Genomic DNA, 13,366 nt, shown 5'->3' on the forward strand with positions numbered 1-13,366 from the left:
TTTCGTAATTTTGACCTGAGAACTCACAAGAATATAATTCTCGGCATTGGATTTAGAGCTAAGAAATAGCTCCAACTTGTACTACTTAAAAGAACATGACTGATTTCCAAGCATCCACATATTCACCTTTTATTAGTGCATTTGAGAAAGGTTTCACTGGCCTCACAACTGTTTCGAACTGGTTCAAATTCCTTTGCGAAATCCAGCAGAATCATTGTGTAGCCATTTCCTTTATCCAACTCAGCTATCACACTATTATAAAAAATTTACTAAATTTCCAAGTCATGACTGACTCTTCACAAAGCCATGCTATCCCTCATTGAGTATCATATTCTTATCTGCCCATTCTTGAATTCTCTATTTGACCAATTTTTCCAGTTCTTTTACCACCACTCCTGAGATATTGATTGGTCTCTAATTTGCTGCTGCAGTCTTAGAACCTCCTGATGCAAAGGAATTATTTTGCCCTCTTTCCAATCTCTTGAACTCCCAGAACTGAGAATTAAATTAAAAAGCCTAGTCAGAGGCACTGCCAGTTCCCTTGCATATTCTCGTGAAATGAAAGTTAATATCCTATCTAATCTGACAGCCATATCTACATTGAGACTCTGCATTTTTTTTCTTCAAGAATGAACAGATATGAAATTTTCTTTATTTATGTTTTAAATTTCATAATATAGTATTACATAAACATCTCACTATATATGCATGAAATGAAGATATTCGCTCTGTCAACAGGGAGACCAATCGTTCGATGCTGTTGGCAAACTCTCCCTCGATGAGTTTTTGGACTCCCTGGAGGTGTCAAATAATAATAATAATAATAATAACATGTGCATCTTTGGTGGTATGGCAACTGTGATTTGTAAGATCTGTTCTGATAATCACATATAACAGATAACTACATATTTTGCTTTCAAAAAATTGTTATGAAATTAAACATTATTGTCTGTATTAGTTTTCTTTTTTAAAAATAATAAATTATAATTTTTTTATTTACCTATGAAAATATTTAAATCTTTCTTGTCCCCGCAAAAGAGCAATATCACAAGATCTGGTCTCAATACTTTCCTCTTCCTCATGGCTCCTATATAAAAATGCCAGAATTTAATAATTTCTAGTGACACAAATTCTTTTATTTTTTGGATTATACAAATTCAGCAATTATGAAATGTAAGATAACCACTAGAGAAATTATAGTAAGATTATTTAATAATAATGCTCATGAGAGTAATGTTATTCAGAGAAAAGAAAGGGTGAAGGGGGGGGGATGAATAAACTGGATGTATATGATATATATGCCAGCCTGGTTGGCCAAGTTGTTAGCATATCCGCTCTCCAGCCAAAAGGTTGTGGGTTTGAATCCCACTGTGGACATGGATGTTTGTGATTGTCTGTGAAAATACTAGTGGTGGTGGTTGTTGGCAGTAGATGGCGTTGGTGGAGATGATGAAGGTAGTTGTGGTTGGTGGATTTGGTGGTGACGGAGAGTTGTAGAGTAGGTGCCCTCCCTCAATTTGGACTTCCTGGAGGTGTTACGTAATAATAATAATAATATATATATGATATAACTGATTTACTCAACTGAGAGACATATTTTTTAAAAATAGATTAAATGACTATAAGCTGAGAGATAAATGTAGAAACACTATTTTAATTAAGTAGACTGCACAACTAGTTTCGTCTTCTTAGAAGACTTCTTTCTACCTCAAGGGCTCACTTTAGTGAGTACGGGCATGGCAAACCCGAGGTACCTGATGCTGGACCATGCCTTACTTCATGTAATATATATCTGTTATATTATTCTGTAGACTGGTCCCTCTTCTTCTTTCTTTGCTTCTTTCTCCTCTCCTTGCTCCTTCCCCCTGATGCTATTAGAGTATTCGAGGGCTAGGGGTGAGTCTTTCCTATCTTGCTAAGTCATTTCGTCTTATGCAGCCACCGAAGGAGGTAAGCTAGCCTCAATAAGTGCCGGTCCCAAGCCCGGATAAATGTGAGGGTTGATGTCAGGGAGGGCATCCGGTCGGAAAACTTCAGTACCAACTCAAACTATGATTATGAGTCAAAGAGAAAATGATATAAGGGCTAGGGCATACCCCTTAAGTGAAGCGCAGCCACATCGCCCTACACCTGCGAGAAGTGGATGAGGGCTAACTGCATCAAGGGTGGGTGCGGTTAAAGAAGCAAGCCCAGCAGGTGGAGAGGATGTTGCGAGTGGGAACACTGAATGTTGGAAGCATGACTGGAAGAGGAAGAGAGGTGGCAGACATGATGAGGAAGAGGAAGTTGGACATTTTATGTGTGCAGGAGACAAGGTGGAAAGGGGGAAAGGCAAAGAAACTGGGAGATGGATATAAATTGTTCTACTCTGGAGCGAATAACGAGGGAAGAAATGGTGTAGCAATTGTGGTGTGTGGCAGAATGAAGGGTGAAGTACTGGACGTGGGTAGAAGGAACGACAGGATCATGCGAATGAAATTGGGTCTTGGAGAAGAGCGGGTGGTCGTATTATGTGTATATGCCCCGCAAGTTGGTTGTACAGCAGAGGAAAAAGATGAGTTCTGGAACATGTTAGATGAAGAAATGAGGGAATTGGAAGAAAATGAGATGGTGATTGTCGGAGGAGACTTGAACGGGCACATAGGAAGACAGAATAGAGACTGTGAAAGGGTGCATGGTGGCCACGGAGTGGGAATAATGAACCAGGAAGGAGAGAGGGTTGTGGACTTTGCAGTAGCGTTTGATCTGGCAATTGTGAACTCGTTTTTCTACAAGAGGAAAAAACATTTGATAACATTTAGGAGTGGTAACAACAGCTCACAATTTGACTACATTTTGACTAGAAGAAAACATCTTAAGGTTGTGACAAATTGTAAAGTAATTCCAACAGATCAAGTAGCACAACAACACCGACTGCTGTGTGCAGACTTTAAAACAAGATCGAAGATAAGAACTTCTGGATGCCATGGGATGAAGACAATTAAGTGGTTTTGCTTAAAAGAGGAGAGTGTGAGGAATCATTTTAGGGAGAGGGTGTTAGAGAGGATTTCGGATGGACTGGAAAGTGTACAAGATTGGTGAAACATAATTCAAAAGTAATCCTGAGCTGTGCAAACGAGGTGCTTGGTGAAACATCTGGAAAGATTAGAGAGCAGAAGGAGAGTTGGTGGTGGAATAATGATGTACAAGTGGCAGTGACAGCTAAGAGGAAGGCAAAGCAGAAGTGGGATGAGTCAAGAGTGGAAGAGGACAGAGAGGTGTACAAAGAGAGAAAGCAAGAAGCCAAGAAAGTTGTGGCACAGGCGAAGGCCATGGCATATCAAGATCTGTATGATCAATTAGAAACAAAGGAAGGACAGAGAAAAATTTACCAACTAGTGAAATGTAGAAATAAAGCAGCAAAGGACATCTTACATGCGAGGCAGATCAAAGATGCTGAAGGAAGAGTATTATGGAGGGATGTGGACATAAGAAGCAGATGGAAAATATACTTTGAGGGACTTTTGAATGAGGAAAATGCAAGGACTCACAGAGGAGATCGGCAGCCTTCTGAGGGGATGGTGCAGAACATCAGTAGAATGGAAGTGACGGAGGCCATGAAGAGGATGAGGAATGGAAAATCGGTGGACCCCGACAGAATTCCAGTGGAAGCATGGAAGGCACTGGAGGAAGAGGGAATTGACCTGCTGTGGGACCTGTTCATGAAAGTTTGCCAACAGGAAAATATACCCGAGGAATGGAGGGAGAGTACTCTTGTTCCCATCTACAAGGGTAAAGGGAATGCACAAGACTGCAAAAATTACAGAGGAATAAAGTTGATGTCCCACACAATGAAGATCCTAGAAAGGGTTCTTGATGGTATATTTCATACACAAACTGAGAGATAGCTATATGTCTCTTCCCATCATTATAGACCTCAAAAATTGGATATTATTTCCACATCAGGAGCAAGAGCCTGTTGGCTAATCACTGACAAGGATGAACTAAAGAATATCAACATTTAAGAAAAACTTTCCTTCAAAATGTATACACCCTCTGTCCAAAAAGAAACCGAACTGTTGATAGAAAATAAAACACGGGCCAATTATAATTATTCAAATAATTTATTTCAATCAATATATTCTCCCTCAAAGCATGGTCAATTAATTCGTTAAATGAGTTTTTTATATACGGTTTTTAGGATACTGTTGAGCATCGTGGTTACTGTTGCTTGAAAGTTTTCGATGGTTGTATAGCTTTCCTTTCATTGGCAAACGAAGTCGGGGAAAGAGAAAGAAGTCACAGGGTACTAAATCAGGTGAATATGGCAAGTGATCCAACACACAAACTTGGTTTTTGCTCAAAAACTGTCTCAGAATGTTCGAATGATGAAATGGTACATTATTGTGCAAAAGTGACTAGCTGCCTGCATCACGATATTCATGCCGTATATGATAAATTCTCGCTATCAATCGCTTCAAAACTTCAAGATAAAACTCACCATTGACCGTTTGGCCAGGCAGAATGAATTTTTTGTGGATAATGCCCTTGGAATCGTAGAACAAATCAGCATTGTCTTTACTTTTGACTTCTCAAAGCGACTTTTTTTTTCGGATGCCCCTCTTCTGGTGGTCTCCACTCAGCACTGTTTCAGGCTCATACTCAAAACACCATGCTTCATCACCAGTAATGATTGTTTCAAGGAAGTTTGAGTCCATACGAGAGGTTTTAATGAGGTCCTTGCAGTGTTCAATTCGATACATTTTTTGGTCATCAGTCAGCTTATGTGGGGGAACAAATCGCGAATGCAATTTACGAAGGCCCAAACTCTCTATCAAAATGTTGTGCACAGTTGATTTTGGAATCCCCAATTCGTTTTCAATCAATCTCATGGTTGATTTCGGGTTTTCTTTGATGAAATCACGCACTTTTTGGATGTTAACTTCGCTCAGTCGAGTTTTTGAATGGCCCGGCTTTTCATCGTCCTCAAGCGTCTCACGACCGCTTTGAAATCGCTTAAACCACTCGTAAACTTGAGTACGGAAAAAGCATTCATCACTGTATGCTTTTTGAAGCATCTGATGCGTTTCAGTAAAACTTTTATCAAGTTTAACACAAAAGTCAATCACAGCTCTCTGTGAAACTCATTTTCAGACTGTTCATCAAAACACACTGTCACTATAACTCAGCTTCCTGAAACAAATATCATCAACAGTTGACACAACACTAATGAAAGCTGAAATAAAAAAGATACAACAAGTGGTGCCACTAGTTTCTTATATTTTTGAAAGTTCGGTTTCTTTTTGAACAGAGGGTGTATATGACCACTTCATCTCCACACTACTCAACAACAGAGAAATTAAACCAGAGAAATCTTTAACAAAGAAGAAAACAGAGGATTCATCATCCTTCCATATATTAGCTCTATTTCCATAAAATTAGCAAAATACTTAAGAAATATAAACTCAAATAGTATTTGCTCCCCTTTATCAAGATGAAATTACTACTCTGATCCACAAAATCTCAACATAGCCCACTTTAATATCCTGATGTTTATCGGTTATCGCGCATTTGCCATTCATCTTACTATGGACAGACAGAAAAATCAAATGAACAATATATTGAAGAATGCATTTCAGATATTAAATACCATAGGAGCAAAGCCTCATTCAGCTTTGTCATACACTGTGCTCTCCTCAGCTGACCCACAATGTTTTGAAAGAACCATTGCTATGATACAACAGAAAGAAAAACTGGGTGGAAATGGCATTTTAAACATCTAAATATTAACTCAAATATCAACTTGTCTGAGTACATCCTAGCCTTCATTAGCCAAACACATTCAAGTGAATTTGTAAATATGTAGAATGTTCTGAACAATTAGAAATATTTTAAAATAACATTGGTCTCTACTATAACTGCATAATAGTTGTCATCTTTGTTAGTCCTTACTGTTTTGTCTGCTAATTTACTAGATGGTATGTTGACATCTAAAGAAATCCTATGTAATTGGGATGAAACATCATGCTGTCAATTAAAATAAACGTTATCATCTTATTCCAGTGTTCTGCCTTATAAACTCTTAAACCCATATATATATATATATATATATATATATATTGTAACTTGTATTTACTCGGATTGTAGACATTTTAAAATCATAATTTTACTGACTGGAGAGGGCGCTTGCACAGGTTCTTTTGTAAGATATATCACATTGATGCTCTTCGAGACATAGTGAGACTGACTTATCGGTTTGCCCATAATATGGTTTTCCACAACTGCAGATGTTTTTATAAACTTCTGGGAACTGAGTTGGTTGTGTTTTGGCTTGGGATAACTCAGGTAAGAACTATATAAGAGTTGTATATATATATAAATATATATATACAACTCTCTTCTATCCTAAAATGTATTTCATGCATCCACATATTCCAGACTTCTCTTCCTGCACATTATCCCCATCAACTCTTTGATTATTACTGCTCTTCTCTTCTTTTCTAATACACCATCCGTAATATCAACTTTAAATCTCACCTAATTGGAGATATGCAGTTGTTTGCCCATGATGCAAAATTGGGAAGAACTATAAGCAGCAGACCAGGTGTTGTGGCCTTGCAGGAAGACCTCGCTTTTCAAAGGAAGTCTGGCAATGGAAAAGGTGCCCAGGACTTTTTCCTGGAAAAGGTGAGGGACTGTATACAGCATTGGACAGATAAGGGTAATGTTATCTGCGAGTGTCAACATGGATTTGTGAAGGGGCATTCTTGTTTTAGTACTATGCTAGCCTTTTATAAGAAAAGTAGATGAGGGAAAGGCATATACGGTCATTTTCTTGGACTTAGTGAAGGCATTTGACAGGGTGCCACATGATAAACTGATATTTAAGTTGCAGCACATGGGTCTGGATGACAGGTTGGTCAACTGGATTCAGAATTGGCTGTCTGATAGGATCAGAGAGTTGTGTATGGTGGAGCAGTTTCAAGGAGGCAGAGGGTTACAAGTGGGTTCCCACAGAGCTCAGTACTGGGACCTATATTGTTTAACCTTTATATCAATGATGACATTGTCAGTGGATTGGGGGGATATTCAGTTGTTTGCGGATGATGATGCAAAGCTGGGAAGGGTTATTAGTAATAGTGCAAGATGGGGTCTTATCAAGGCTTGATAAAGAGGATCAATAACTTTATCTCTAGTCGTCAAAATATTCTTCAGTAACCAAGTGATCTGATGACTTGTAAACTTCAACTCCCTATCCACCAACACACACCCAAATCTCTGGCTTTGTCAATCTCCTGGAGTACAGTTCCACCAATGTGATATACTGCTGCTAATTTTTTCACAGCAAAATGCATAACCTTACACTTTGCTATATTAAACTGACATCCATTCTCAATAGCCCAGACTGCCAATCTATTCATATCATCCTGCAAAATTTTGACATGATATGGATTCACTATTGCTCTACCCAACTTTGCATCATCAGCAAATAAATGAACATGAATTTAATATAGTAAATTTAGTTTAATCCTTTATCCAAGTGTGTGCAAACAAAGTTTGCACCTGAAAGTATCTTCAGGACGGGGTAAGGTGGTACAACACCCGGCAACTCCTTGCAAAGGTGGAGCAAGCTACCAACACTCCTATCTCAGTATCTCCCATAATGCAAAACACATCTCCTTGTGGATATGTATAATGTTATGCATTAAGGGAAGGGCCACTACCTAGACTAGTTTCGACCTTTATTGAGGTCTCTTCAGTGGGAGCCAGGCCCAGAGGTAGAGATACAAGGCAGAAGCAATGGCAGGTCATCTTCACCTATAGGAGTTGCCAAACGGTGTGCCACCTTTTTATTAGATTACTCTGGATTTAGAGAAAGATGTTGAAAGTTTATTTTTCACTTGGTTAGACTATAGTAAATTTAGTTTAATCCTTTATCCAAGTGTGTGCAAACAAAGTTTGTGCCTGAAAGTATCTTCAGGACTGGGGTAAAGTGGTACAACACCGGGAAACTGCTTGCAAAGGTGCAAAAGGTGGCACACCGTTTGGCAACTCCTATAGGGAAAGATGAACTGCCATTGCTTCTGCCTTGTATCTCCACCTCTGGGCCTGGCTCCCACTGAAGAGACCTCAATAAAGGTCGAAATTAGTCTGGGTAGTGGCCATTCCCTTAATGCATAACATTATACATATCCACAAGGAGATGTGTTTTGCATTATGGGAGATACTGAGATAGGAGTGTTGAAAGCTTGCTCCACCTTTGCAAGGAGTTGCCCAGTGTTGTACCACTTTACCCCAATCCTGATGATACTTTCAGGGGCAAACTTTGTTTGCACACATTTGGATAAAGGATTAAACTAAATTTACTATAGTCTAACCAAGTGAAAAATAAACTTTGAACATGAATTTAAAATAAATAAACAGTCCCTCTCAGATCCTTTCCCATATCATTAATGAACAAATTAAATAGCAGTGGTCCAAGAACAGAACCCTGCAACACACCACTAGTAACAGGCCTTCTTTTGGACTTTTGGATCCAGTTATGTCATATCAGCCCATGTACTAAGTATACATCATTGCATAAAGGTGACTTCAAGACAGGGACAACAAACTAAACACTAATAAATATATCAGGAGTAGTTGTTTGAGTATTGGAAAAGTTGGTGAAAGGTAATATACAACAGTGAATAGATAGGGATGCGATACTCTGTAGTGAGTGGCATGGCATTGTAAAGGGCAGGTCCTGTCTTAGTAATTAATTCACATTTTATAATAGTGACAACAGAATTGGATAAATATAATGGCTACACCATGATACTGCTCAATTTTGCCATGGCATTTGACAGAATACCACATGGAAAACTATCACAAAAGCTGGAGCAAATGGGAATGAAAAAAGGCTAGTATAATGGATGGGGGAGGGCTGAAATCAGATAGTAGTATATGGTGGAGTGGAATCTAAGAGAATTATGGTGACTAGTGGAGTACCTCGGAGTTCGGCACTATGGCCACCACTCTTTAATTTGCATATCACTGACATAGTGAAAGATTTAAGGGGGCATATTCAGTTTCAGTTGATAAAGGTGATGTAGATATCCTGTAGGAAGATTTAAATAAATTGGCATTGTGGGAAAAGGATAATGGTCAAGAATTTAATGTTGAAAAATGTATGTTTATTCACTTTGGGTTAAAAAGATTGCATGTGGTATATCATATTGATGATACTGGATTAGAGGAAATTGATGAAGCTAGAGGGATAATAGTGGACAAAGAGTTGAAATTCAGAGGGCATATTGCAAAAGTTGGTAAAAATAGCTCAAAGGATTACTTGGATGCTGAAAAACATGCTAACAAGTAAAGATAAGGAAGTTATGATCCCTCTTTATAAGGCTATGATTCAGCCACATCTTGAGACTACTGCATACAGATATGATCACCTGGGTTTCTTGGGGATCAGCAGGTGGCAGAGTGGATTCCAAGACAAGTGATCAAGATGGTAACAGATCTCTGGAATACTCACTATAAGGACAGGTTGAAGGTTTGTGGGTTATAAAGTTTAGTTGAAGGGCAGAAAAGAGGGAACATGATAGAAAAATTTAAGATATTAAAGGAATCTTATAAAATTGATGCAAGGGAAATTTTTCAATATATGAGAAATAGTCAGAGAACTAGGGGTCACCTGTGGAAGTTGTGTAAGAGTGTGGTTAGTATGGTTAGTATACTCTTACTTATACTAACCACAGTTAATATGTGGTTAGTATAAGTAAGAGTGTGCAGACCAGATTTTTGTGTGCAGAGTGGTGAGTGAGTGGAATGGACTGCCAGAATTGATGGTGAGTTCCCTGACGGCGAATGGATTCAAGAGAGGTATGATAGGATATGTGCATATGATGATTAATTTGCATCACCCATGATGAGTCTCTGGCCTCCATGAAGATGGCATAAAATAATAATAATAATATACCCATAACTTTTGATAATATTGTTGTCAGATGAATACAGGAAATGCAATGAAAGAAATGATAAAGGCTAGGTCAGATATCTTGAGTGAGTCTTCTGACTCACTGAATGCTGAGTAACAATAATAATATATACTAAGTATAATATATATGCATGAATAATATGTATTAAAAGATAAAATTTGTGAAACAGAAGAAGAAAAAAAAAATACTCACCTTGGTGATTTCTTTCTCCAAACTCCAGCATGGAGGAAAGGAACCGGATCATATAAATCTAGCTGCATTATTTGATCTTGTTATTAAAATCTTATATCTTTCTTAGAACAAGTTTCATAAAGAAATAAAATATCCATATTGTTAATTCATGACGGCAACTATAAAAACGAAACATATAACCAGTCAGGAAATGTCTTCTTTGAAACAAAATATTGCATTTAGAAATAAATACATAAAATGTATTACACTATGTGTGTGTGTGTGTGTGTGTGTGTAACAGTTTTATTTAATCATCATGACTGCAATAAGTGCAATAATTTAATATAATTAAAAAATAATAATAAACCCACACATAAAAAATATATTCTTTTTTTTATCTACATATACTATTACTATTATTATTATTATTATGCAGATGAACAAAATGCTATGTAGTTAGGTTTATCAAAATTATTATTAACTACTTAATAATATCATTACTACAGATATTAGAATATAGCTATGTGAATCTACACAGTTTGCAATGTTTAGGCATACTATAAACAGAATATTATCTAGCAATTATTTGAAATTCCCATTGAACATCATTACTTCAGGGAAACGGGAGGGGGCGAGGCAAATGCACGCTTTCACATAGACACATGCATTTCTGTCTGCACGTACATGTATATGGAAGTTATCTCTTTATCATATTTTTATGAATCACATTTTATGATTATAAAAATGTGATAAATATTTTCATGAATTTCACCTCTCCAGATAATATTCTATTTCATGTTCCTCACATTTGAAGAGAGAGAGAGAGAGAGAATATATATATATATATATATATATATATATATATATATAATTAAAATAGAGGTTTATACTGTATACTGAAGATTATATATATATATATATATATTCTTCATCATAACGTTATATCCCGCTTGGTGTAGGTTCCAATATTTTGCATATAGAGTGTGTGTGTATATATATATATATATATATATATATATAGGCAGATAGATAGATATGCAATATATTTAAATAATTTAATTAATTATATAGGCATATCTTTTAATTATTACCATTAATAATATAAAGAATCTTTTCCTTTTGAATGTTTCCTCATATTTAGTAACTTTAAGCGACAAATTAAAATCCATGTATTTGCTTAATTTAATTCTTCAACTACATTTAAAATTTGTGCCTAAATGGTTGACAAGATAACAAGCTCCGTTTACAAAATCAGAATTAGAAAGCGCAAAATGATCTACACGATACGTTTGTTTTTTTCCCCTATTTCTCCTGTAATAATCACATTATCTTATTATTAATAATCTGTTCATTTTTCAAGGGGAAATTTACTAAGGTAAATACTGAAAATCTGCCTTTCTACATTATTATTAACTTAATCATTAGATTCACTGCTATTACGAACGACATATTTTAATTAATATTAATGATACAAACTACCGTCTGCATGTATGATTGACCTTTTTCATTCAACACGCTGTAGTTTTACAACATGTTTCCCTCTTCAAATAAAAATTTTGTTTTTTAAATTCGTCTTGCCATTGATTATTTGCAAATACATCCACCTATAGGGTATAGAAACATATCATACGTTACTATAGCAACTGGCATGAGGTAATGACGCACCTTACGATTAATTTAAGATTGGATGAATTTTTGTACACCCTATTTACAAGTGGTGGAAATTAGGAAGCCTCTAACAAAAGTTACATAATCCCTCACACACTAAATATAAATAAAATAATGTAAATAATAAATAAAATAATGCAAATGAGTAATAGGGGATATTATAGATACATCATTATTTCATAGCCCGGATAGCTAAGTCGGTAGAGCGTTAGGCTTTTAACCTAACACTCTATCGTCCAGGGTTCAAGTCCCTGTTGGGGCGTAGTTTTTACCGGCCTGGTTGGTCGTGTGGTTAGCGTATCCGCTCTCCAACCAAAAGGCTCTGGGTTCGAATCCCGCCGTGGGCATGGATGTTTGTGACTGTCTGTGAAAGTACTAGTGGTGGTAGTCGGCAGTAGATGGCGTTGGTGTTAGATGATGAAGGTTGGTGGAGTGGTGAGACGAAGAGTTGTAGAGTAGCTGCCCTCCCTCGATGAATCTTTGATATAATAATAATAATAGCCAATAAAACTGGGTTGAAACTGGCATAAAATATTCAAGATGGACGATCCAAAGATACTTTGATATGGAAGTTTCCTTGGCTGGCATTTCTTGAACGACTTTGCACGGGAAACTATGTAATCGCTTGGATGTTGGAAATATGGATCTTATAATATCCTGTATCTCTATAAATTCTTCTTCATCCAATCCTTTGGCCAGATATCGCTGATTGGCTACCCGTGGTGGAAATTGAACTGCCCACTCATCTCCAAAAGAAGTTAGGGCTAAATGCTTTCCTCGCCTACTCCTTATAGGGGAATAAACGGCATAAGCTGCTCTTTTTTTTTTTATTATTATACAGGTATCTCTATGGAATCAGAAGACGCATCATGGGAGATCTACACACATTAGCCATCATTCACACAAACCTATCATGCTTCTTAAACTCATTCACTGATGAAATACAGACAACAACTGCTGGCAACCCCTTCCACCTAGTCACCACCCTCCAAGCAAAAAACCTAGTCCTAACAACCTTGTTAGCCACACATTTACACAACTTCCATTGCTGACCCCTTGTTTTCTCCCTTCTTGCCGTATACTGAAAAATAACTTCAGTGGCAATGCTATAAAATCCCATTAATAACTTATATGCTTCTGCCATTTCTCCTCTTTTTCGCCTATCAGCTAATATTCGTCACTCGCCTTTGGATCCTCTTCACGATTTCTTCATTATCACACCCGGATACTGTGATATGCCGTAGTCCCGATGTAGCCTTAAAGTCTTTTATAGGAAAAAATAATTCTCTATCCTGCTGTTTAGATTGTTCTTCAGCAATCACGTAATCTGATGTGCTGTTTTCGTTACCTTCAAAATTTCGTTACCACCACCATCACATCCTGATCCCTAGCCTGAGTTTCCTGCATGTGATTTCTGTCAATATAGTGCATCTTACACTTGGGCACATTAAACTGGCAGTCATTTATCTTTGTCCATACTGCTAGTTGGTTTAAGTCTTCCTGCAGGACCTCAGCATCACTTTCATTTACCATTGATTTTTCCACTTTATCATTGTAAGCAAACA

At 37.1% G+C, this 13,366-nt stretch overlaps 1 protein-coding gene across 4 annotated transcripts in view; it reads right to left on the reverse strand.

Annotated features, from left to right (window-relative positions):
• Positions 1–11,831, reverse strand: part of LOC150093925 (cilia- and flagella-associated protein 91-like) — a 201,447-nt gene extending 189,616 nt beyond the window's left edge. For 2 of the 4 annotated variants that reach the window (XM_090413045.1, XM_090413048.1), the window contains exons 1-3: positions 11,633–11,711; positions 10,155–10,312; positions 1,001–1,087 (exon numbers count right to left, since the gene is read on the reverse strand). In XM_090413045.1, the coding sequence (XP_090269171.1) occupies positions 1,001–1,087; positions 10,155–10,222 (155 nt within the window). In that variant the 5' untranslated portion in view covers positions 10,223–10,312; positions 11,633–11,711. Of the gene's footprint in view, positions 1–1,000; positions 1,088–10,154; positions 10,313–11,224; positions 11,399–11,632; positions 11,712–11,798 lie in introns of those variants that run through there. The other 2 variants (XM_090413047.1, XM_090413046.1) reach the window with 2 other exon arrangements.
• Between the last annotated feature and the right edge of the window lie 1,535 nt (positions 11,832–13,366).

The sequence above is a fragment of the Typopeltis vanoorti genome, chromosome 23 (genome assembly GCF_054136105.1).
Source record: "Typopeltis vanoorti isolate ZY-2024b chromosome 23, IOZ_Tvanoo_1.0, whole genome shotgun sequence".
In the NCBI taxonomy this organism is placed as follows: domain Eukaryota; kingdom Metazoa; phylum Arthropoda; class Arachnida; order Uropygi; family Thelyphonidae; genus Typopeltis; species Typopeltis vanoorti.